The sequence below is a fragment of the Ambystoma mexicanum genome, chromosome 10 (assembly GCF_040938575.1).
Source record: "Ambystoma mexicanum isolate Mex_15411 chromosome 10, UKY_AmexF1_1, whole genome shotgun sequence".
In the NCBI taxonomy this organism is placed as follows: domain Eukaryota; kingdom Metazoa; phylum Chordata; class Amphibia; order Caudata; family Ambystomatidae; genus Ambystoma; species Ambystoma mexicanum.
This window is the reverse complement of record NC_090932.1, coordinates 1018588825-1018615511: the sequence shown is the minus strand read 5'-3', so window position 1 is coordinate 1018615511 and position 26687 is coordinate 1018588825. Positions and strand designations below refer to the sequence as shown.

Sequence of the window (26687 nt, the reverse complement as noted above, 5' to 3'; positions counted from 1 at the left end):
AGACAAATATACCGTTTTGACTGTTGAAACCATAATTCAAGAAGTCCTCACCGTTAACCTAGAATTGTGTAACCTTAACAGTGTAGAGATTCTAATTTTCATTGAACTGTGGCAAATCTTCCATTGGGGGTGACAAAGCACTGTGGTAAGGATTACTTGTTGCTATTTCCTTAGTAGTGGAAAGTGGATAACTACCCAGGAAAGAATTAGTTGCCAGTGGAAACATTTGTTGATGAACTTTTGCTTTGACTTTCAAGATCATCAAGAACTGAGACATTTTCTTTTTATGGTTGAACATTTCCCTGAAGAGACATCCCTCAGGACATTATTGCATATTATCACTTTGCATTACCATCTCTTTTCTTTAGGTCATTTAGGAAATATAACTACTTTTCATATCATGTTGAATTGCCATACCGTTTCTTTACGTGTTTGTTGTTTAGCGTGCGTGCCAGTTATCCTGTGTTAGAGTGTGTTCCCTTAGCTTTTAGATTAGGATGAATTCCTCAGCAGAGTAGGGACAGTGAGGCGTTTTGATATATTTTCTTTTAAAACAAAATTACATATTTTGAAAGATCTTCAAACAGTTGTCCGCCTCGCATTACTGAACCCTCACAAAGTCGAGATCTATGAAAAGTTAGGAAGAGCTACATGAGCTTACCAACAAAACCCTAAAACCTTATCAGACGAGATCACCATAAGGAGCTGTGTTTCCAAAAAGAGACATTTGCACATTGAAGAGCTGTACCAAATCAGAAAACCCTGAAGGAACGCCTAAAGATAAAAGGCAAAGGGGAGGCCACCAGAAGAGACATTCTTTTGGCACAGCTTAGTTATAAGTGGTAGGCTCAGGTTGATGTACGTTTGGACTGGGAACATTTCGGTTTTTTACTTCCTGACGACAAACAAGCACCTTTAGTTAGGTAGGGAAATCCCCTATAGCGACACGGCGAGATAGGCCTTTTCTTTATTATTTCAATAAAATAATCTCAAAATGTCCATGTTGTGTCTGACTTCTTGCAACTGTGACGAATCAACTTCGAGGGCACCAGTGATCCAGGGATGAAATATCGGTTTCTAAACCATCAATCAGCCCGACACTTCTAATACACCAGAAGGGATCCAAACAGATCAGAAGCACAAGCAAATTATAAACCTCCCTTTACAATTTTGGTAACGTGGACGGAACGGGTGGCTCATCTCTGCAAGGTCATGGATCGTTGGTTAGTTGCAACACAGTGAAAATACAATTATTACCCAATGATAAAAATGACTGTCCAGTCAAGGTTGCATGAACATACTATTATTATCACAACACAGTTCTAGCACACTAAGAAATACAACCCACCCTGTAATGGAATGCAGAGGACAGACCGTTTCAAATAAGGAAAAGGGATGCACTCTGATACTGACAGGAGGGTAGTCAAAGTAATTAATCACAATAGTTCAAGGATACTTGGTTTCAACACAAAGGAAGCAATGGGTCCCTAGGGGCCTTCAGAGAAGGACCAGGGGGACAGAACCACAATGCACTGTGTGCTTGTCGAAGTTCTTGGTGCTCGACAGTGTAGAGTCAGTTTCAGGGTGCTTTGCAGCTTCTGCAACAGGGTTCAAGACGAGAGACAGCTGCGGGTATCAGGCGGCAGGCAGTTCGGAAAGCGAGGCTGGCCTTCACGGCGGCTCGGGACCAGGAATCGTCATCTCAGTGCTGGTTGGTGAGTCTGAAGCACTGGTCGGTGAGTCTGAAGCACTGGTCGAGGCGTCTCGGATGGCGTTAGCGACTGCAGCACAACAACATTCAGTGGTGCAGTAGGTTGCAGCTCGAGGTGCACGAAAACATCCTTTAAGGCAAACGCTGGTTGATGCTTGTCGATGTTGTACTCCTAGCTTCTTCACTAGGCTTGTGTCATCGTTTAAGGCAGATGGCCCAAAGCTGAGGAGAGTGTTGCAGGCAACGGCCTTGTCCTTGGTTTGGTTCAGAGACTCTCTGGCACCCCTCCCCCCAACACACCCCTAGGAAGCTTGTTGCAGAGCCTAGCAGGGCATGCTGTGTGCTGGCTAGGTACCGGTTCTGGAGCTGCTGGAAGGTCCTCTGGATTCTGTATCTCCCTCTGTTCCCTGTGAGATGTTTAGGGGAGGGATCTAGCTTCCCTCATGTAAATCCTGTCCTTTCTTCACTGCCAGAAGATGTAAGGCAGACTGTACCGTCAGCAAGGGTCCAATGCCAAGCTCTTCTTCCTACTCCTTGCAAAGTCTTCAGATGATCTGTTCAAAAGAGGGGCTTAGCCTTCTTTTAAAGCTAAATGGGCCACAGCGATTTGTGGGGGTCTAAGCCTGCATTAACGAACCAATCCTGGGTCCCCACCAACAATCTTGTGTATTCCTGAGGTCATAACCAGAGTGCTTTGCAACAGAAAGGTTAAAGGGGTGAAAACATGTAATACTAAGTCCCACCAATCTTTCCGTTTGTTGTGGATCAAAGGGTCTCTCTGGTTAATTGAGCACTCTGGGGTTCCCGATTAAAGCGTCAGGTCTCCCTTGAAGCTGTGGCGAGAACATACTTTCTGTCTACTGCAAACCACATTCTCGTACCTTCTGAATAGGGTCCACCTGCAGGGGTTGCTTACTGTAAACACATAGCCCCAGACATGACAGCTCACTTTAGGGCGGGAGCTGGCTTCAGGTTGGCACAGTACATATGAAAGGGTTGTAGGGGTTTCCTGTGTCCTTTGTTTTAGGCTCTGTAGCCAGGGACCCGTAGGGCCTGTTTGAATTAACTCTTAATATGCGAAGCTGCCACCAGCAGAGCTAACAAAAAGATAGGGTGGATCCATGCAGCCTTTGTTAGTTAATTAGGGTCGCCATGGCAGGAGGAAGCTTTTGCCCTCCCCCTTCGGAGATGCATTGATGTACTCTTGGCTGTCATATTCCAACTAAATAGGACATGGGGGATGGCACCTGTGTCTACCCAGAGTACACAGGTCTGTGTAAGTCGTGCGGTGAGCATAGAAAAATGTGTGCGGATTAGCCCCACACATTTTCCAGGGGTTGATCTACCATCATTCAATTTCATTTAAAATTTTAAAAAAGCCTAGTCCAGCGCACACCCACCATGCGGATGGTCGAATTCCTCACACCGAACCACCACTCTTTCCTGCACAAGGAGTCAAGCCAGGCCGACAGCCTGACCTGGAGGGTATGTGAGCGCACAGTAAGCCCATTTCCTGGAAATGCAAGTCAATTTGTCCAGCTCACATTGAAAGAGGACATCTGTAAAACAACCCCAAGAATAGAAATGCGCACCCTGCCAACAACTGCAAACCCCCTGAAAGAAAAAAAAGAAAAATCTCTGCAAACTCCAGTTGTGTGGTGAAAATTCTACAAAACGATTAATGTAGTAGCACTTAGTCTCTGGGTAGTCATCTTCACCAGTAAGAGTGAGTAGTGTAAACTGAAACCCCTCTAAACCAATGAGTGGGAACACAGTTGTCGATGTATGAACCTCAACAGAATACCTGAAACATTCCCAGAAAGGTGCAAATTGCACTTATCATTTTTCTATACACTTACAGGTGGGCTCATGACACCAAACCAATAAGATTAAAAAACGATGTACCCACTGATGTAGGTCCTGCACTTATTTGGAACTGAAACATGTTGAGTTAACTGTTGCAACACACACATGACGGTTTGAAGCATGTACAAGTCTCCAACAAAGCACGGCAGCTTCTGAGAAACGAAGACACCAAGAGTGTCATTACGAGTTTTGCAATGGGAGTTAATGGTAAAATACTGGTTAATATCTTTTATATTCAACATGTTGGAGTCCCGTGGAACTGCAGTGTGCACAGGCCACATTATTGCATAATGTGATTACATATGGGCAAAACTGCATCTGTTTCCACATGTGTGGTGTTTTTTTTACCTCCACACAAAAGCAGGCCGATTATCAGGTTTTCAGTAATGTAACCCATAGTTTGAAGGAGCAGTATTTCCAAACAAAGCCCATTTTGCCACTATCCCCAAACTCGTAATGTCGCCAACTGTAATATCAAAAGAAATGTTATTTGAGCAGAAATACAAGTTGAATACAGCATTACCCTCACCGCCCTCTTCCTTGCCCCACTGCGTCTTGCCCCACTGCGTAAATCATTGAAAGCAATTTGCCTTCCCCGCAGTGATTCTTAGGATCTTTTATTTTAAGATTTTTTCTCTTGGTTATAAATACACCCCCCTTACCTGTAAACATTCCGTTTTCTTTTCGGTCCTCCCTGGACAGAGGTTTGGAAGGGGCCCTGCTATGCTTATGTTACCCCAGTCACCATTGAAATATCTGCTCACCAGCTGTGTGGCATCACAATCTTGTACCTTTCTTGGTTATAGCTCCAAGCCGGTTATCAGCGCTTATCTTCTGGCAATGATTGGCCTTGGCCATATGGCCTCTAGCAGTCTCTACATGATATGTATTGTCGCTTATGGGCCAGAGAACTGCATTATTAACGCTCAGTAGACTGTAGCTGCTTGGTATTTTTCTCGCTCCATCTGCTTCAACACCACCTCTCCGGACCATTGACACAACTCCCTGTTCCCTAGTCCTCCTTTTTAGCTTGTCAGTCTGCCCTTAATTCCCCAATAACGCACTGGATAGATTAGGCTTTTTTTCCAATAAATTGCAGGTATTGGGATTGGTCGAAGTTTCCTAGTCCCACATCCCCACCAGGTAGGTCACACCCCCTTTATCATCCTTCTTGTATGTTGGGGTTTTGCACGTCTCTGTGCTCTATAATCATCCGATAATACAGAAGGACACGGGATGAAGGCTTAAATAGTTCTGCTGCCATTTTAGAGTCAGTTGGGACTGCCCTGGCACTCATGTAGCTTTCATCCTCACTCTCATCCTCAGGCCCCCACCCCACAATCCACTTGGGTGGATTGCTATATGATTTCTGCAGTCAGTGTTTTTCTATTGCTAAATTTCGGGAACTGCTGTTCACACTGTGAGAGAATACTTCTAGTATTCTCGCCTGTGTTCAGAAAATAACTTTAAGGTAAAATGAAACACCAGAACAGAATGTTTGTTTACAAACTCAGAGAGACAGGTTTATTCTGCTGCAGCGTGCCGAGCATGGTTTACAAACGACCATCTGGGTCTCCTCTCGCTCGCCATTGACAAAAGGCACATCTTTTTATGCGTAAAGCGTGGACCCAAAACTAGCAGGCACAATATCTTTGCTGCCGTCTGAGTGGTTAGCAAAGCCTGCAACTTCCTTTTTTCACTTGGGGTGCAGTCCTAATGCTCAACAAATGCCCCGTCATCCGCCTGAATGCCGTGTCGTGGCCTCCCCAATGGAGTTTAGACTAATAATCCAATCAGCAACCCATTGCAGAGGACAGGTGTTTAGCTATCTCTTACATTAGTTGTTTTACAGCGGATAGAACATATTTTTAAATTTGGCACAACCCATTCCGTTTGCTTGGTGGCCCATAACTACTTTGTAAGGAGGCAATCCAACACCTGAATGCTCAGCATCATTCTACTGCCCACCTTCTGTGCTCCAGGACTACTGTTTTGTGGCCTGGCTTTAGCTCAGGGCTGGGTACTTCTGAGCTACACATCACTGTGACCCAGACTCCCGTCATTGTGCTAGCATCTTTACTTTGCATGGTATATCTTACATGACTCTATATCACATACTCTTGGTGGTATGCATGCCATGCTGCACACCGCTCGCCTTGCGTCAGATCCTGGAAGTACCGGAAGGGCAAAGTCCACCATGCTCCTAGTAGTAGAGGAGTTGCTTCTGTGCCTCCTCCCTTTGTTCGAGAACACTAGCCCCATTAGTCACTCTTCCTTAGCCCTACCTAACCACACTCTAAATTAGCCCCTATTTAGCCTCTGCTCTAAATGTGCACTCATCCGACCTTCTACTTCATTTGGACCCTTCATCAAAGTACCAGTGGTATCAATCTGCAAGAGCCTGAAGGAAATTATTCTTTGTTTGTCTGGACAGTTTGGATCTTGTACCCTTAAATGGGAATACCTTGGATGATATCCCTCACAATTATACTTGGGCATTATTCTTATAAATCTACCTTAGTTTTTATATTTGTTTCTTCTCACACCTTTGATATTATTAACTGCTTCAGAGTTGATTCCAAGACCTGTAGTGACCAGTCGCTCCTTAGTGCATGCTTTGGAGGCATTGGTATAACGGATCTCCCTGATCAGATTTTGGATCCCATTGATATTAATCCTCGAAATCAGGCTGTAATTTGGCGACTCAAGTGTGCATCCCAGTTTAATGCTAAGATTGATCACAACCTATTAAAGGGGCTCTTTGTTGATATGTGTCCCCTCTCTTTTCCCTCTCATCGGCAGGACACTCTCGTAGCTTTGATTCTGTCACCGAGTCTTACAAAGAACAGCAATTGCATGGACTTTTATCACAAGTTCAGTGCGGAGGTATGTGCCAGGAAGAAGAAGTTGCGAGGGGACATTAGGAAAGCTTGACAATTGGGCCCTAATGCGCATACAACCATAGCTAAGCTGAATCAAACATAGAAATTGGGTGACGGGTCATCGCGCTTTGCTACTACAAAAAGATGCAGAAAACATGTTAACAGTCCTGGCCTCTAGAGATACGGTTAATTTCTGGAGACTGATACAAGGGGGACAACTATCGCTGCAGCATCAGCCGATCCCGGGCCAGCTGTGGGAGAATTATTTTAGTAATCTGTATGCCGCACAGGCGTCTGTTCGTAGGGGACCTTGGGGGTGTTTCTGGGTACAGAGGCTTGGGAGCTGTTAGACATTGATCCCCTGTAGGGATTCATCTGGCTATTAGGAGAGCCAAGTCTTCGAATGCCCCAGGTCCTGATGGCCTTTCCAATTTAACAGCCCTGCTTTTATGGGCTGAGGTGCTGTTTCAATTGTTTTGCAATGAGGTTGGGCGGGCCAGGAGCCCCACGACCTAGAGGCAGGCCATTGTGGTAGTTATCTTTAAAAAGGGCGATATTCCCCGGATTCACCCTAGCTCCCTTTTGGATGCTTCCTACAAGATTTTCTCCGGCTTCCTATTACGTGCACTTGAGAGATGGGCTACCTATGCCAATAAATTGGACTCTAATCAATCAGGTTTTCGCAAGGGAATTAGCACAGCTCTGAATTGCCTTGTGATACAACTCTTGAAGAATCAGGCGTTTCAATCCAAGCGTACCATGTATCTTTCTTTTCTTGATATCTCTTAGGCATTTGACTATGTGGATCGAGCTAGGTTATGGGAAATACTTGGGTCATGGGGCTGTCCAAAAGCCTTGCTTCCGATGCTGGAACTTTGCATAAAAGATATCAGAATCAAGGTTAGGCTGGACAAAAAGGGCATGTATTCGGGGTGGATGTCTGTGGACCGTGGCTTGCGCCAGGGGTGTCTACTAGCTCCCTTTTTGTTCAATCTAAACATCTTCGGGCAGCATTGGAAGGTACCAGGGTTAATCCCCTGAGGCTGCGACATGTGAAAATTCAGTATCTTCTATATGCCGACGATCTTGTGTTGCTCGACTATACTGTAATAGGTCTGCAGAAATCTCTAGTGAGGACACAGGATTTCTTTAGAGACCTTGGGCTGGACATCACTGTGACCAAATCTAAAATCTTGGTTATTAACCGCAGACAGATCTTGTCGGGTAGGTCGAATTTTGGCTGGTACATTGATGGTAAGAAGCTCGAGGTGGTCACTGACTTTAAGTATCTTGGTGTTCTGATTAAAACAATTCAATCAGCGTCCCTGGCTAACCAGGCCTTGAAGCTGTTGCAGAACTTCGAGTACTGGACAGAAAATATGGCCACTTGTCACTGCTGCCAGCACTAAAAATGTATAACCAGGTACTAGTTCCAAGACTGACCTATAGGGCTGAGTTTCACGAGGTCGGCTTGGAATGGGCCAAGGTGGAGTCCTTCATCTAGAAACAATTTTTGTCCCTTACAGGAGGCACACAGTTTCTTGAGGTTAAACATATATTACATCTCTAGATATTAAGGTCCATTGGAAAATTATTTTGCTCTTATGATCTATTAGGTTTCTGCTGGCATCAACCCTACTTATTCAAATGAATGCACTTTATAATCTTGGCAACCGTGAGCCTCTTAAGGCCTGGGTGAATTCTGTTTCGGCCATGCTGAATGAGAGAGCAGTCTCGCTTGGAGAATTAGAGCGCAATCCTGCCAAGGTTAAAAAGATACTATTTGAAAATGGCTGGATCAAAATTTGAAAAAAGAACCTGCTCTCTGATAAGCTGTGAGAGCACTTCGACATTAAACCTTTTAATTCTCCACATAAATGTATGTTAAAACATGCCTCGAGATTCCTTAGAAAGTTCTGGCTATGCATAAAATTAAATTTACTCCCAACCAATGATGTTTTAGGTTGCTGGCCCTCGGCGCCACCTAGTGATCGCTTATGTCGCTGTTGTAGATTTAAGATGTTTAATGATTCTAGATGTTGTAAATCTCGTTTTAGTGTGCTTATCTTTTCTATTTGAATATGTGTGTAAAGAGTTTCTTTGTAAACAAAATCACATAATAAATAAAAAAAAATGTAAAGCACCATCTGAACTCCTTATATCCATTGGGCCTCCAGAACCAGAACCACGTTGCCCGTTTGAACCATTCTCCAGTGGCCTCTGCCTCACTCATTCTAGAAACCTGCTTTGATAGTCCTAGCCCTACTGATGCTTTGTGATCTCCATCTAAGCAAACTCTACAATGGCCGCCCTCTGGCCTGGCTAAACTATACCACCATCAGATCCCTCTAATAACTAGCCCCACACCAGACCCACGCTTGAAACACTTATCACCCTTAGTTAACCATCAGACCTAGTTAATAGAGCCCTAGAACCTTGCATCTAACCCCCCATCAGACTTTCCACCTGTGTCCCCTCTGTGCCTACTCTCAGCCCCTGCACACCCAGGGGGCCCCATCCTGCCCTCGAAACCAAAACAAAGCAGCTGGATCCCACCCTTGAGGGTCCCAAGCCCTCCTTCCAAACTCACACCCAGAGGGCCCCATCCCGTCATCTGTCCAGACCCACACCCAGACGCCCCATCTCACCCTCCAGACCCACTCCCAACTCCCTTATTACAAACCCACAACCAGATGGCCCAACCTTCCCTCCAGACCCAAACCCAGAGGGCCCCATCCCGCCCTCTCGACCCAAACCCGGAGGCCAGTTCCCTCCAGACCCAAAGCAAGATGGCGTGAGCCTTTTCTCCAGTCCCAAACCCATAGGGGCCTTGTCCTCGCTCCCTCCAGACCCAAACCTAGATGGGCCCAGCCCTCCCTCCAGACCCATATGGCCACAGCCCTCCCTCCAGACCCAAATGCCTGCTTTATCCTTTGAGACCCAAACCCAGAGGGCCCCAACTGTCCATCCCTAGAGACCTCCACCCCAATGGCCTCAGCACTCTCTCCAGACCCACAACCTGATACAGATCAAGAGGGCCCATGGAGCAGGAAAAGCGGAGACGCAGAGAGGACAAATAGGGCAACGGTCATACCCTAGCGCTCCTCCTGAGGCCCGGAGCCTCCATAGAGCAAACAGACATCCTGGTGCTGCTCATCTGCTATGCATAGCGTAATTCCATGGCTACCATATGGAGCCTTGTGAGAGCTCTTGTAAATAAGTTAAGACATTAAAGCAGAGACTGATACATCAGTGCAGTGAAGCCAACTGCAGGGACTCATCAAGGACGTAACTGACCCATCAAGGAATAACTGCGAGTATGGCCAGTTCTATGCATGTTGCAAAGTGCCAAATAAAACATCTTATCTTTATCCTGGTGTCCTGTGTTCATTGGACCACCACACACCCTTTATGCAGATCAACACCCACATGCCCAATTCCTTCCTGTCCCACAACTAGATGATCCAACCCTGAAGCAGACCTACACCATACATGGCAACATTCCGATGCACCTGTGAGGGAGATTTCATAAGAGAAATCGGGAGACATTCATTTTCACATAGCAAGCATTGGGGCTAGAATTATTTTAGGCGGGAGAAAGTGAAAAACAGCAATAATTTTCACTGAAAAGTCAGGAGTCTCCTGCCTAAACCTGGAGGGTGGCATGTATGCTACACCTAGATGCCCACATCCCTCCTTCCAGACCAACACTCGAATGGCCCATCTCTAGACCCAGGTGCCCCCAGCCCTCCCTTCTGACCCAAACCCAGGTGATCCTATGCTTCCCTCCAGACACACACCCAGATGGTCCCTGTAGAGTTCAGTCTTGGAATGTTGTCCTCCAGCTGGTATCGCGCGCTCTCTCGATTCTATGCTGTGAGAGCCGCGTGACCAACGGGGGACGGTTAGTGACAGAGTTTGAAATAGAGCGCTGTGTTGGGGCTCCGGGGAGCTCAGTGGGATTAAAGATTCACCTTAAACTTACCTTGTCCTCGCATTCCAATATATGGCGACGAGGAACGGAGCTCGCCACGCAGCCAGCGGGGTGTCCCAGTGAAGCAGAGCAGTGTGTCGGGACATCCACGGTGCCGACCCCGACGACCGAAGAGGGCCGCGCAGCTCGGCAGGAAGAGAGGTGAGGGGGCCGCAGGGGGACTGTCTCAGCAGCGGAGTTTCGGAGTTGCAGGGAGACGGTCTCCGCGGCGGCCGCAGGGGGACTGTCTCAGCAGCTGTTGGAGTTAGGAGCTGTAGAGAGACGGTCTCTGCGGCGGAGGAGGAGGAGTGTGGAGCAGGAGCACTTCACTCTCCCCACCTCACCGAGTGAAGCCAGGTTGGTGCCGCCTAACCCAGACCCCTGTGGACATAAAGGTGAGGAGGAAGAATTAAGGGGGAGAGGGGACTGGGGACAGGGGGTGAGCACAACCAGAAGGGGAGGAGGCACATTTCAAATACAGTGCCATCTAGAGGATCCCAGAGGACAATTATTGAACAAAGTGAGCACCACCATAAAGGAAGGCACATTCAAAGGAAAAAAAAAAAAGGAATTGATACAGTGCCACCTAGAGGATCCCAAAGAAATGTATTCAGAAGGGTGAGGTGCCACCCAAAGGAGAGAACCTGTTTGAAGGTTATTATTAAGTAAGTGACTGTTGAACTTACTTTTGAAGATTTGGACAGTGTGAAGGGAGGAGCCATAAGGCCAGAATAAGAGGAAGACTGGCAGAGATTAGAGGAGGACTGTTAAGAATAAATAAGGTGTAATAAGAAATACGCCTGGGGTGCAACAGTGCATACAGGGCATATTGGTTGAATAAATTGGCTTATACAACACAAAGATGGCGGCGGCGAGTATGTCACCACCACCCCCGTTCCTGTCAGAACCCGGTACTCCGCAAATAAGATGGGACAGGTGGAAAAAATTGTTTGATACTTACCTGATTGCCATAGGGGGTGATAAGTTGCATCGGCGAGAAAAGAAGCAATTTTACTCCATAACTTAGGAACTGAAGGCAGAAGTGTTTTTCATGGCTTGCCTGATCTTATGCAGCAAGGCCAAGGGGAAATCGATCAATATTCAATGGCAGAAAGAAAGTTGGAGATCCATTTTGAAGCTAAGAAAAACATAACGTTTGAGAGGCATAAGTTCTTCCAAAGGGTACAAGATCCACAGGAACCGGTGGAGAACTTTATTGCGGCACTAAGGTCATTGAGCCATACATGTGAATTTGGGCTGCTCACAGACTCTCTTATAAGAGACCAATTGGTCTGATGCACGAATAATGTGAAAATACAGGAGAGACTATTGTCAAAGGATGCATCACTGGAATCAGCCATTGATATGGCAAGGAGTATGGAACAAACCCATAAATATATATCAACTATGAAGGGAGACAAGCGAGAAGGAGAAGTAGCTGCAGGGATTCCGCAAGAGCGTCCCAAACAAAGAAATAAGGTGTTACAAATGTGGGAGTAACCGCCACATTTCCACAAGTATGTTTTGTCCCGCCAGGTATATCTCGTGTTTGAAATGCAAGAAGGGCCATTTCGCTAGGGTGTGTCGGGAATCAGGTGTGGTGCAGAACATTGAAGCAGGAGGAAGAGTACCAGAACAAGCAGAGGAACAAGTAATGGAACTGTGCAGCCAGACAAAGCATGTGCTAGAAGTTTCGGAGGTCTCAAGCAAAGGAGGTGCACCCACAGATGTATTCATGATCAACGGGAGAGTAGTGACAATGAAGGTGGACAGTTGTTCACCGTGGACTTTGATGTCGAAGGCAACATTTCTGAGTTGCATGCAGGGAGACGTGAAAATATTGAAAGAACAATATTGAGCCTTATGCATATGGGAACGTGAAAATTGATGTAGTAGGGATGTTCCAGGCCTCCATAAAATATAAAGTGAGAAGCTGTGAATCGGAAATATATGTGACACAAGAAGGGTCATCACTCCTGGGGTGGGGTGAACAATGGAAATTAGGGATCAGAATCCAAGCGAATGCAGAGAGACCTATTGATGTGGCTGAATTGAAGGACAAGTGGGAGAAGGAGTATCCTATGGTATTCAAAGATGAATTCGGAATGTTGAAAGGATTTGAGCACCAAATTCAGCTGAAGGCAGGCGCGAGCCCAAAAGTGCATAAGGTGAGGCCAGTGCCTCATGAATTGAGCGAGAAACTGAAAGTGGAGGTAGAGTCGTTGCTTCAAAAGGGAATAATAGAAAAGAGTGAAAGCTCGGAATGGTTGTCGCCGGTGGTGGTAGCCGCAAAGGCAAGTGGAGACATTAGACTATGTGTAGACCTGCGAGATCTGAACAGAAGCATCTTGGTAGATAGACATCCCCTGCCGATAATTGGTGACAAATTATCTGTGCTAAACAACCCCAAAGTATTTTCAGTCATTGACCTTTCTCAGGCATACCATCAGATTCCATTGAAGGAGGATTGTCAACATTTGACAGCATTTATTACAGTATTTGGAACATTTAAGTATTGCAGGATGCCGTTTGGACTCGCCTCGGCGGCGGCTGTATTCCAAAGGGTGATGGAGACAGTACTGGATGGAGTAAAAAACATTATTGTGTTCCAAGATGATGTTCTGATATATGTTAGTTCCACTAGGGAACATGATGAAGTGTTGAAACAGGTGTTGAACAGATTGGGTGAGGTAGGGTTAACGGTAAAAAGGAGTAAATGTAAGATTGCGGTGAGCAGAGTGGAGTACCTGGGACATGAAATTGACGAGCAAGGAGTGAGACCTAAGAGGAATTTAGTGGAAGCATTGAAGGATGCACCGGTACCAAAAGATAAGGAACAAGTCAAATCATTTTTAGGACTGGCCGATTATCAAAGATTCGTGAAGGCTTTTGCCAAGGTGTCAACTCCTCTTAGAATGTTGCTCAAGAAGGGTGCGAGATTCGAATGGTCAACAGGATGTGACATGGCTTTTGAGTGCATTAAGCAAGCAGTGAGTGCAGCACCATCCATAGGAAGATTTGATTCTAAGGGTAGAAGTGTGTTGGTGGTTGATGCGAGTATGTTGGGGTTGGGTGCAACATTGGTGCAGTATGACAAGGACAATACAGAGAGAGTTACTGCATTTGCGTCTAGGACGCTGAGAGGTGCAGAATGCAAATATTCCGTCATCGAAAGGGAAACATTGGCCATGTTCTGGGCTGTGAATCATTTTAAGTATTTCTTGTGGGGGAGAAGATTCGTGGTCAGGTCAGACCACAAACCCATAGTGCAGCTCTTCGAAAGTGGAAGGTGGGCTTTGGGTTCTCCAAGAATAAGCAGGTGGGGTTTAGGACTCCAAAATTTTAACTTTGATGTGAGCTACTTGCCTGGAAAGAGGAATGTGGTGGCGGACTGCCTGTCCTGGCTGCCAATGGAAGGTAACGAGGTAGAAGAAAGAGGAGTAGAAGAGGAGTCAGTAGTGGCTGAAATACAGAGTGCAGTTAGTAGAGAAGAGTGGACACAAGAAGAAGATTCTGATGAGGACCTCAAACTTGTAAAGGGTTGGACAGTGGAAGGGTGGCCAGCTAAAAGAGATTTAGATAACAAATTCAATACCTAGTGGGAGATAAGAGATGAATTGAATTTGTGTGAAGGCAGGTTGAGGAGGGGTAGGTATATTGTTCCCCCTCAGCCTATTAGGTCAGTGTTGGTGAGATTGGCACATCAGGGTCATCCGGGGGAAGCTGCCATGAAAAGGAAGTTGAGGCAGAACTATTGGTGGCCGGGAATTGACAAAAGTGCTGAAAGGTATGTTAAAGATTGCTGGAATTGTCAAACAAGTGACAAATGCAGAGTGGTAAGAGAGGCCCTATTAATACCTAATGTGATACCAGATCAACCTTGGAACAAGTTGGCAGTGGACATTATGGGTCCTGTGGCAGGCCTGGGAGAAGGACTTAAATTTCTATTTGTGATAGTAGACTTCCATTCCAAATGGTTCGAATGGGAAGCGGTGAAAGAAGTCATGACTAAGGAATTGATTGGTTTCTTGGAAAAGGTCTTTCTTAAGGAAGGTGTTCCTGAGGAAATTGTGTCTGATAATGGAGTACAATTTGTGTCTGTGGCAATGAGAACATTTCTTGCGGGTTATAGCATAAAACACACGAGGACAGCACTGTATAATCCCAAAGCGAATGGTCTGGTTGAAAGAATCAACAGGTACATAAAAGGGGGTTTACAATTGGCTATGAAGTCGGGACAACCATGGGGGGAGGTGTTGAGGATGTTAACATGGAGTTATGTCACTACTCCACACTCAGTAACTGGTGTATCTCCATTTGTATCTATGAAAGCCAGGGAACCTGGTACAAGGCTTTGTCCAGGATGGCTAGGTATGGCCAATGTGGTCAGTGTGGATAGAGATCGCATAATGAGATTAATTAAATTGAGTCAGGAAAAGAACAAAGAACTGTTTGATGACAGGATGAGGGTGAAAGAACAGGAATGGAAGGTCGGGGAGATGGTGTATGTTAAAAATCCCAGGTTGGTGAACAAATGTGTGGAAAGTAAGTTCCTAGGACCGAAGAAGATAAGTGCAGTTAAGAGCAATGTTGTTGTCTTGGAGGGAGGAGAAGTTTGGTCAAAGGGAAGGTTGGCAAGAGCGGGAAATGAGAAAGAGAATACATTGGAGGAGAAGACAAGTGAGTGTGGACAATAATAAGAAAGAGGAAGAAGAGGTGAAAGGAAGAGGTGTTGATGAGGAAGTGAAAGGAGGAGTTGTGGATGTGAAAAATAATGATACTGGTGTAAGAGTAAAGGAAGAAGGTTCACATAGGCATAGGTCAAAGCCTGTGTGGATGAGGGATTATGAAACTGAAACTTAATATTAAAATGAAAGTCAAGATTTATATGCTCAAATTTAAGATTTATTTTTCTGCTGTAGTTTATTTCTATGTCATTATTGTTTTGGCTTAAGTGGGTAATGTAGTTTAAATTATTTATGTTTTCCTATTCATAGTTCATACTTAGAATATTTCTGCATAAGGGGGGAAGATGTGTAGAGTTCAGTCTTGGAATGTTGTCCTCGAGCTGGTATCGCGCGCTCTCTCGATTCTATGCTGTGAGAGCCGCGTGACCAACGGGGGACGGTTAGTGACGGAGTTTGAAATAGAGCGCTGTGTTGGGGCTCCGGGGAGCTCCGTGGGATTAAAGATTCGCCTTAAATTTACCTTGTCCTCGCATTCCTTCAGTCCCCGCTTTTCTTTTTTTATTCCTATGAGAGTGAGACACGTTTATTTCAGCCCACCAACCGTTATCCGATTCCTGTTCTTTTTTGGACCCTCCATACACGAATTCGTTTAAAGACTTGGAATATTCTCAAATAAAATCAACAGGCTCCCACAGCTTACTGTAGGAGGTTCTGCTTCCTGGGGATCTTGACTGTTCCTGGGCAAACATGCTGATCGCGTGTTTAAAGTTCAGCTCCCCAACAGCACAAACAATCCGGCGTGGGGAGAAAAAAAAGCACAAACAATCCCTCTGGCTGCGGCCAGGCAGTGTCCGTTCCCGCCCTAGCCGGGCCTACGGTACATGGTCCATAACTTGCTAACTTGCTCTAAGTCACGTGAAGAAGAAGCAGAGCTCATCTCCCGTGGACCGTCGACACTAAATTGCTATCCCTCGCGGATTATGTTTACCACAAAGATTTATTCTGTTTTCTATCTTCCCGCACGAAAGGTGACGTGAGTAATCCGACACTTTTGTAGTCCTTTATCGTCAAGTCACGTGAACAAAGCCCTTTGGCAAGTCCTTTCTTCTAACTGCATTCGTTGCTGTGTGGCTTGCCACACATTCCGAATCATTGACGCTGGAGGAAATGCGTCATTAAGCGGCGCCTCAGTCTGTGGAATTGAGTGAGTGACTGTGAAGCCGGCTGGGCAAAGATAGACATGGCGAGCATCGGTGAGATCCTGAGCAGCGAGTTCCCCGGGCTGGATTCTGAGGTTGTGCAGTATGTGACAGGTGAGGCGAGGGATGTGTTCGGTATGAGTAACTACCCCAGCAAGGTCAGCTGAGAAGACAGGAGGCTGTGTGTGACATGTGAGGTAGTGTTTGACAGGTGCTGGGAGGGATGTAGTGTTTGGCAGGAGGGGATCTAGTGTTGGACATGAGAGAGGGATGTCGTGTTTGACAGGAGGGGAGAGAGAGAGAGGTAGTGTTTGACAGGTGGGGAGGGGGATATAGTGTTTTGACGGGTAGGGAGAGGGTGGTAATGTTTGACAGGCAGGGTTAGGAAATTGAGACAGTAGATAGAAGCGGTGTGTGGCAGACTGGATGATGGTGTTATTGTGTAACACATGCGCAGGAGGAGTTATTGTGTGACAGATGAGCAGAGCGAGGTAGTCTGATTGGTGTGTAGACGGAGCTAGTTAGTGTGTGTGCCCAGTGAATGGTGGGAGGTAACATGAAATGAGTGAGTGGGGTAGGAACTAAAGTACATAGAGTAGTGTGATACAGGAGGGTGGCGTAGTTACCGTTTTTAATTTTTTTTCCATAGACTCGAGTTTTGTTATTTCCTATGGCTATTAATATACATAGTTCAGATTTCCCTTGGCTCTACTATTGATAACACATTCTCAGGAACTAGTAACCAGGGTAGTTAGAAGTTTAAACGGAGATACCCATGCTGCAGGTAACCTCAATAACGTTATGTCTGTTAAAATTAAAGCGAGCCTTTTTGTTCAGTGTTTAAGGCAATGTAAACACTACCAGACAATATCTAATTTTGCCAGCGTTTGTTTCCACCTAACCATAAAGATAAACAGCAGGATTCCAGGTTGTATTCGTCCCATCGGGGATCACTTAAGTGTCTGTTAATTACATTTTTAATTTGTGGGGCAGGAGGTGATGAGGGCGATTGACCTATAATTGCTCAATCTTGGTATAATTCCTTCATAAAGGAACCATGGGTGATTTGATATTGTATCTTTTTTTTTTATAAAGAACTGAACTGACACCCAAGTGCTGGTACGTGGATCAGGAAACATGTAATTGAACTAATATTGAGATGATATCGAGGGGGATATAGTCCTCCTACTGCAAGATTACTTTAGGACTGGTGGAACAGGGCATGCCACTGAAGTCATTATGTTGCCTCTGGTAAAACTGCCAAGCGGTTGGGGTCTCAGACACCACCACCCCACAAGCATCTAACCCTGACAAAAAACGAACACCTGCCCTCTGGTGAGAAAAAGCTTAGGGTCAGGGTTCCTTTGTGCAGTATGACCGTTATTTCAGAGGAACTGAAAATCCTCCCTTAGTCGTTGGGCTTCCAGTGGCCTTGGTGAGCAACTCTAGCTGGACCTTTTGAACGCTAAAAAAATTAAGCCAAAGATGCAAGACTAGAGTGTATTGTGGGCCAGTCCGATGGATATTTGCATCCAGTGGCAGAAAGCTGCAGATGGTCTACAGCGACTATTCCAGTATTATGGGGAATTTAGGACATGCACCCCTGCCCAGATAACAAGGTTGTATCCATTCAAACATAGTGCGGGCCACCACATTCTGACTTTGTAGTGTTATTCCTGGGGAAACTCTTTAAATCCAGACAAGCCAGTCCAACTGGTCTAATGAAGACGTGACCTCTGCAGGTTTGGAATTCCACGATTGGTAGATACATAATGATGTGTGGCCAAATCTATGACGGATGCATTGTCTTGTTGGAGCAGTGTCTGGCTGCAGGATACTGGACTGGATCTTGTATTGGGTGGCCAGTTTACTCGTCTCTGGAGTACTGAAAAGCTGAGGTTATTAAACTACTAGCAGCCAGTGGTATAATTATAGCCAGCTACACAACGTTACTCAGATATGAAAACGAGTGATATTTGTATTTATTCTGATTGTGAACAGACCTTCGATAAGAAACGCTGTAGATATGTAGCTGTAGGTATGGCTGTCTGGGCAATCCCATTTACAGGTGTCTTACAAAAGTAAGTGAGATGTAGACTGGTACAATAAACGGTGTTGTTGGAGGTGGGGGGTGAGGTGGTGATTGGGAAATCCTAATTCTCTTGGCAAATCGTTTGTTGGGGACACCAGCATTTTAAATTTGTTGTCTGGATGAATAGAAAATAGCTCCTGGTGCCTGCAACCCTTCTTCTAATGTATTTTGTGGGCATTGTTATCGCTGCCTTCTAATCCATTAAGTGGCAGTATTGTATTTTTAAAAAAGTTGCAAAAGTGATCATTTTTTGTGTTTGCTAGACTTTTTTTTTTTTCTTGTCCATCCTGGAAATTAAAACACCTACCCGTGCCAGAGAGTCATTACAGGTCGCATAAGGTACCTGTGTGGGCAATACAGTTAGTAAAAGCATACATTCATTGGCGGGTTTGGCTTCTCTCACTCTCTGCCTTTGGGGGTGGTCTCCCTGTCTCTGTCTTCTCTCTCGGGCACGGGGTCTGGTTTTTCTCTCTCTCTCTCTCTCTCTCTCACATGTGGGCGCGGGGGGGTCTGTGTGAGGAATTCGACCATCCGCACAGGCAGAGTACGCTCGGCTGGGCTTTTTTGATTATTTTTTTTTGATCAATAAGAAATTAATGATGGGAGACCAACCTCGGAGAAATGAGTGCAGCCATTCCGCACCCATTTCATCTGCTTCCCGCACCAAACACATAGTCACCTGTACTCAGGGAAGACACAGCCTACAGACACTGTGTTCCCCTGTCATTCACGTGAAATGTGACCGCCCTGGGTATTTCAAAGCATTCCAAGAAGGGGGAAGGCGCACCTTCCTCCAGCCATGAGCAGCCTAATTAAAATATCAAAGGCTCCATGGATCTGCATTCCTTTGTTCTCCGGGTGGTGAAAGTGCATACTAATGAGAGATCATTGAAGCAAGCCTGCTGAGGGGCTTGGTTGCCGAAGAGACCACAGGAAGCCGGCACTAACACCCCTTTGGTGTGCAATGTGTCAACTTGAAGCTAGTTCCCACCCCTCTGTATGAAGGGCAGTAAAATGCATGTCTGGGTCCACTATTTACCGTAGGCAAACCACTGAAGAGCTGACCCCTTTCAGAGGGGAGAAGTATGTAGTTTTGGGGAGACAGGAAGTCTGCTCCCAGAACATACTTCAAGGGAAAACCTCCTCTTTAATCAAGAGTCACAGAGGTCTCCGTTAACCAGAGAGACACTTTGATCTACAACAGACAGGAAATGGGTGGGACTTGGGTACATGTTGTCACCCCCTTGTCTTTCCTGTTACAGAACAATCTGGTCCTGGCCTTATGCATAACAGAAGATTGTTGGTGGGGACCCAGGATTGGTTAATAATTAAGGTGGGCTTAGCATAAACCAATCGTTGGGGGCCCATTTGACTTTAAAAGAGGGCTGAACCCCTCACTTAGCAGATAATCTAAAGACTTTGCAAGGAGTAAGAAGGATTCATTTGGATTCGAGTTGAAGGTACAGTCTAACTTATATCTTCCACCAGTGAAGAAAGGCCAGGAGTTCCAAGAGGGAAGCTAGATCCCTCGCCTAAACATCTCCCAGGGAACAGAGAGAGATACTGGACTCAGAGGACCCATCCAGCAGCTCCAGAACCGGTACCCAGCCAGCACACAGCATGCCCTGCAAGGTTCTGACGGCAAGCTTCCTAGGTGGGAAGTGCCGGAGAGTCTCTGGACAAAGGACAAGGCTGGTACCTGCTAACACCCTCCTGAGCTTTGGGCATGATCCCTGAGTAGATACTAAGAGGAGTGCCACACAAGCATCATCCAGCGTCCGTCTTTTTAAGGACAATTTCGAGACAGTCGAGTCCTCAAACCGCATCCGGCTGCACCACTGACTGTTGTCACGCCGCAGTCGCCAGAGCCGTCCAAGACGTATTGACCAGCTCAGAGACAACAATTCTTGGCCCAGAGCCGCCACGCCGACAGCCTGCAGACGTCTGTCCAGCTTCGCTTGCCAAACTGGCTGGTACCTGCAGCTGTCCCCCACCACTAACTCTGTCTCACAGGCTGCCAAGCACCCCGGAACCGCCTCGATGCTGTCGAGCACCAAGAACTTCTTCAGGACCGGGTACATTGTGGTTCTGCCACTCTGGTCCTTCTCTGAAGGCCCCTAGAGACAGTTACGACCCTTTGCCCCTTTGGTATTGAAACCAGATAACCTTGAACAGTAAGACTGATTGCTTTACCAACTACCCTCCTGTTGGTATCCAGAGTGCATCCCTTTCCTTTGTGAAACGGTCTGTCCTCTGTGTTCCTTTAGAGTCTGGGTTGTAATTGTAGTGTGCTAGAACTGTCTGTTGTTAAGTAGATATTTGTATAAAACCTTGACTGGACAATCCCCTTTTATCATTGGGTAATTGTATTTTCGCTGTGTTGCAACTAACGATCCACGGCCTTGCAGAGATGAGCCTGCCGTGTTGTCCACGCTACCAAAATTGGACAAGGAGGTCTTATAATTTACTTGTATTGCTTGGTGATGTCAAAAGATATAATCTCTCTATTTTATTTGTACGAGAATCTATGTTTAAAAAGGCAGAATAGTGGGCTTCTTTTTGAAACTGCAGTGACTTTTATTGGGCCTCGCAGAGGACAACCTACACTCAGCGCTAGCTTTTGGCTTGTGATGGCACACTCACCAGGAGTACATTATGTGTAGAATTGAGGTGGTAGGTGATTGTTTTTTTAATTTGTATGGCTGGCTAGTAGCTTGTGGCTTGAATGTGTATCTCTGCCCTCGGATATTTCTAAAAAAGGAGGGGATTTTGGACACAGTTTTGCTGGGCCTTCACGAGCATTTAAAGGAAGGCGCCTAGTGGTGAAGGGAAACTTGGAGAACTTTGGCCACGCTAGCCTCCCTGTACAGCCTAAATCGAGGGCAGTTCGATTTTTGTGATTCGGCCCTAAAGACGGCCCTAAAGAAAATGACTGTATGGGCAGAAGGAGAACACATTGTATGCAGAGGTTTGACCTGGTCATGGACTGATATGGATTGTTATTCCATTTGATCAAATGCAGATACCAAGAGCTGATGAAGAGTAGGGTTCAAGCCTTTTGGAGTACCACTTTCTAGCTGATGTGTAAAGCAACACAACTCAGTTAAGAAAGGTTACAGATTTTACTACACACCCATAGATTACCTAATAATGGGTTTGGGTAAAATATATTTGGCTTCCGATTGTGAAATTAGATTGGTGTGTTGGATACCCTGGAAGTATCATGTGGTATAATATGGGTGGTAGCCAAAGCCACGTTTTAGGGCTTATTTATAAGAGAGGGGGCTAGAAAGGAGGGCTGTTGGAGATCAAACTTAGAAAGGAAATACAAGACTTGGAGGACTCACTACTTGCAAATCAAGGGATGGGAATTCTCAGAGCTCTACAAATAAAAGGGGAGAAGCTGCAAGCAATGCTGTTGGAGGGGTTGTTAACACAATGTAGTTCTAAAACAAAGGTTTTACAAAAAGGGCAACAAAGCTGACTGAGAAAGCGAAGGGTGATTGAAGTCAAAGGCTTCGGGACAAATTCATAACCAACCAGGACAGGGCTCAAAATGTGCACTTGTCATTGGCAAGTGATAATTGACCCTCTTGTTGATTGATAAATGATGATCTGTGTGCATGTGGGAAACTGGGAGGATGAGTGCCTTTTTATGGCTGGCAACTATCTTGCAAGGTTTTTCTTATTTTAATTTGTTTACATTTTTTTCTTTACCCAGAAGAGACCATGCGGTGCTATGCGCAGAGTAGTCCAAGATAATGAGAATGGGACTATGGAGCAGACACATGCTTCTCTTAATTATTTAGACTTCTCTAGGTTGTCGAGGAGGTTGTGGACGTTCCAGATACCCTCATAACAGTGGAAGAGGTCGCCACAGCAATAGGTCAAAAAGGTGTGTGGAAAGCACCTAGAAGCAATGACTTTAGGGTCTCATTCTATAAAAGATTGTCAGATAATCCTTCTCCTTTGTTGGTTGAGGTTTCTTGATAAGATATAGACCAGGGGCAGCAGAATGTACCCCTTGTTTTCTGTAAGCAGTGATCTTAACGGAGGGAACACATCTAAACAATGTGCAGATCCCATAGATCTTTCACTTTTGAGTGTTGGCTTCCAGACTGTTCCTTCCCAATCTCATTCACACAGATCATGGGGCTCGGAATATAAGAAAAACCCTAGACCTGGTAGTCTCTTCAGACTCTCTTGAGCCTGTATAATTTCTACTCGATGCATAAAAGTAATTTGCTTGGGTCATTTGGAGTTTTGCTTTGGCTGTGATGGAGATGATGGAATTGGGAAGGGGATGGCCATAGGGGAATAATGTTTTATTCCTCTCACTCAGTGACCACGACGGAGAAGTGCAAGACAAGGCAGCCCTTTTTTCACCTTTATTTTTTCTGATGTTAATGAAGTCCATTGCCACCTCATCAAGAAAAACCAGGATATTCAAGGGTTTCGACCCGGAGACTGACAATTTAAATTCAGACTTTTAGTTTGTCGTGGTTGATGACTTCTATCACAAGCCTGTTGAAGAATTGCGACTACTACGGATTTAAAGTAAACTACAATAAGTTAGTTCATCTACTGTCAGGATTTGCTGCAAACTTATTTCCTGGACAGCAAATGTTTCCTTTTGAAATCGGCTGAAAAGCCTGAAATATTTGGAAGTCAACAACTAATTTAATTCTTTCAATCTAGCTTTACTCCCCTTTGGACAAGTGTAGAGTTCCAACAATTTGGTGGTGAAAAGGCTGGTTGAAACAGAAAGAACAGGAAACAGATTTGAAAAGCGGGATGGATTTAACTGTACGAGAGTAGTGCACTACCCGACATGAAAATACAGAAGCACCAGATATGAGCACGAGAAACCAATAGATCAAGATATGTGTTTGCAAAAGAAGCTAAAGAAAGAACCACACCAAAAAAATCCAGAGTTATGTTGTAATTCAACAAACCCCTTGTGTTGGAGAATAATCCTCATTTTTTGGGGCATCTTCTGACCCGCTTTATGGTCTCCTAACCCTTTTGCTGATTTCCCCGGTTTCCGCACTTTATATAATGCATCATACGTAATAGCCAAAATGTTAAAGTATGCTTCTCATGTGGAAGTTAGAGGTGTACTGCACTATGTACTCGCTCCTGGTTCCACAGCAGTAGCTCCTGCTTACTGGGTGATACCAGACACCCATGAGGTGGCTTTAACTCCTGCTCATCAAACCCGAATTCCGAACCCTGCTATCCTAATGGGACAACAAAGTCCACAAAGTTAAACCAAACCCCCGTCGATAGATAATAGAGCTATCAAGTTTGAAACTTAGGTGAGACTTGGCTTTGGAAGAACTTGGCCTGTACCCTACATATGGGTCTCCCTCTCTTTTATTCATTTGAATCTGCATGATGAACCTCCCCTGGCTTCTAACTTTCACTTTAAATATGAGTTATCCATATTAAAAGCAAGATAATTAATAGAACAAGTGAAGAACCTCTGCTGCTGAATATTTCACATCTCGGCCAGCATGCAAAGCAAGCCAATTTTCCCTCCAGCAACTCGGCACCTGAGGACTTCACCATGCATTTTGCATAATTGTTTCTGTTCTTTACAGGGAAGATGGGCAGGCTGGACATGAAAAATGCATGTGTTATTTAAAGGTGTTTAGTTCTGTTGGTTACCTCAAGTGGGTATAGATTGATTTTACGTAAACACGTATGAAATATGCAATATAGTTTCTGTGGTGGAGATATGCAAATACATCAACTTATCCTAAAGTTTACACTTGCCTAACATGTGAACTGACATTGGGGAACATCTATATTTGTAGGGTTAGAGCTCTATGAGGTTCAGGAGTCGCACTCATGAATTCCCACATTATGAGGACATTATATTTCTTCTATATAGAGATCGGCTTCCTTTTTAAAGTTATAGTGAACTCACAACTTTAGAACTTATTATTCTAGAACTTTCATCTGTACACGTCCACCTCTTGGCGCTGACACTTCTGTCAGCTTGCTTTGCAAACCCTGTTCTCTCCCTTGGTACAGGGAGTGTTTCTCACAAATTGAGCTGGTAAAGCCTCCATATCACTAGGGCCCGCTTGAGCACCTGTCAAGTCCATCACACAACTATACACCAACCATACTTGATGTTAGGGAGATTTACCATTTTTATGCTTCATCCCCTCTCCTAGTGAGACCCTCCAGCACGTTTTGCTGGACCTCTGGACCTTTTTCTGAAATCCTGAATGAGTTGAGCCTTTTTCCTCTCATTCTTTCTTATGGGTTCTGTATTTTACTATTGCAGCACTCCTAATTGGCAGTGTTGCTGGGGACCCTTCGGGTCCTCCTTTGGGATTATTTTCTTTATCCTGCAGTAACTACAGTTCTTAATGAGGATAGAGAGATACTTAGTATCACTCCTAAAACTTTATAGTCTAGAGTGGCACACACCACCTTTTTATATGGCATGCCAAAGGGTTACCTAGCATCCCCTTCTCTCTGCTCATGTGACTTAAGACAATCTCCTGGTTATGGCTGGTGGCAGTGGAAGCGTCCTATCCACTATTGTGTGATTTTTGTTTCTACCGCAGACTTATGTACTAACTTGGGGCCTGCCTTCTTTTTACACCATCACTAGTGTGGTTGTTCTGTTGATGTAGTGAGGGTAGTAACCTCGCCGATAAATGACATCCAGAAATCAAATGGAACACTGAAGCCAGGCCCTCCTAAAGTATCGTTTGTCGACGACCATCTAGAGGTAACGAACAGTTCCATGGACAAAATCAGAATAACCAACCATAAATGGCTTTAATTGCGCTGACACCACAGAGAAAATGGTTTTAAGTAGCCCCGACATCAATGAGCAAAAAGGGGATAGGAAATGGCTCGCAAAATCACTAAAGAGCAAACCGCAGAATTAATGCCTGACCCAGGAAACTGCTCATGTGTGTACATTTGCGTCATGGAAAACGAGGTGCTTCACACTTATTTAATTCGAACTGGCTGCAAGACCTACACATTGCTTGCTTACAAGAAACTTGGATGACTCAACTACCGGTTGTCTCAGAGTTTGAGTGTGCCCTCAATCCAGCCTTCAAGTCCGAGAAGGGGTGCCCAATGGCTGGTCTTTTAACGCTTATTAAGCGATCTTCGGGCTACAGCATAATAAACTCCACAAACCATTCACCCTATATTCAAGTGTCCGAGATAGGAAAGATTGATTCTTCGAAGAACTGCACGGACCTTATAGCTTTAGTAAACTTATACTGGAATCACGATAGGGCAGGAACTCACTCTTTCATAGATCAAGTATCGACAATTCTCGATTGCCTGATAGAAACCTTAAATAGTGCAAGTTTAATAATTTGCGGAGATATAAACCTAGATTACTTAAAGCCACTGAAAAAGCACTTCTAGCAAATGAATGACTCGAGGAATTGAACGCACGGAACATATGTTAAATAGCTGCACTCGTGGTGACCTACCACCTGGGTCAACTTGGCAGCATGGCGACCAGACGTTGATATCCGATGCCCTTCACCCGCGCGTAAAATCACTGAAGGTCTTTCAAATGTGTAACAGTGATCACGACATGCTTAAGATGGAGTTTCTAACTGCCAACTTTCAGCCAGTTTCAAAATGGCTAATGAAAGTTAATGTAGAAGCCAGCAGAATAAGACTGCGACTAGATGAAACATAAGTCTCTCACTTCTCTAAACAATTTCGGTTGAGAAGTCTGGCAGTTGAATATGGACCACTGCCAACACAATTTAAGCCTAAAAATACAGGTCTTAGACACTTGACCTTCAAAAAGACCCATTGTTTCAACTTAGAAGTCTTGAGGCAGAAGCGTATGATGCGATCTGAGATTCGTAAGAGCAAACAACTAACAATACAAGTAAGATCAATCAGAAACGGCACTGTGAAACAAAACTATAAAAACTGGTTAAAAGGGCACAAACATCTGTTGCTGCAACATGATGCAGAGGAGATGTTGAGCTTAAAAAACCAAAACAGCAGAGAATTTTGGCACATCATCGATAACATCGAGGCACCTCAAACTGCACTGCAAGCTTGTCTGGTGACTGAGGCAGAGTGGACGGTACACTTTGAGAATCTATATAGTAAAAACAAAGACGCTCCAACACTATCTGCCTCAAATGAAACACCTTGGGCACTAACCTTTTCAAAAGACGATATTGCAGAGATAATATCAAAAGCAAAAAGTTCCAGGGCTCCAGGAACTGATGGTCTTACGAACTTTTGTATTAAACAACACCCAG

At 45.0% G+C, this 26687-nt stretch overlaps 1 protein-coding gene and 1 long non-coding RNA gene across 2 annotated transcripts in view; one reads left to right on the top strand and one right to left on the bottom strand.

Moving 5' to 3' along the window:
* The window catches only part of LOC138491945 (uncharacterized), a 120821-nt gene extending 104634 nt beyond the window's left edge, over positions 1–16187 (bottom strand). The window contains exon 1 of the long non-coding RNA XR_011276110.1: positions 15641–16187. This is a non-coding gene — a long non-coding RNA (uncharacterized lncRNA). The remainder of the gene's footprint in view (positions 1–15640) is intronic.
* Positions 16188–16253: 66 nt separating this feature from the next.
* ABCF3 (ATP binding cassette subfamily F member 3) overlaps positions 16254–26687 on the top strand; it is a 981204-nt gene continuing 970770 nt past the window's right edge. Inside the window, exon 1 of the mRNA XM_069618825.1 lies at positions 16254–16433. Coding sequence (XP_069474926.1) covers positions 16361–16433 — 73 coding nt within the window. The 5' untranslated portion in view covers positions 16254–16360. The remainder of the gene's footprint in view (positions 16434–26687) is intronic.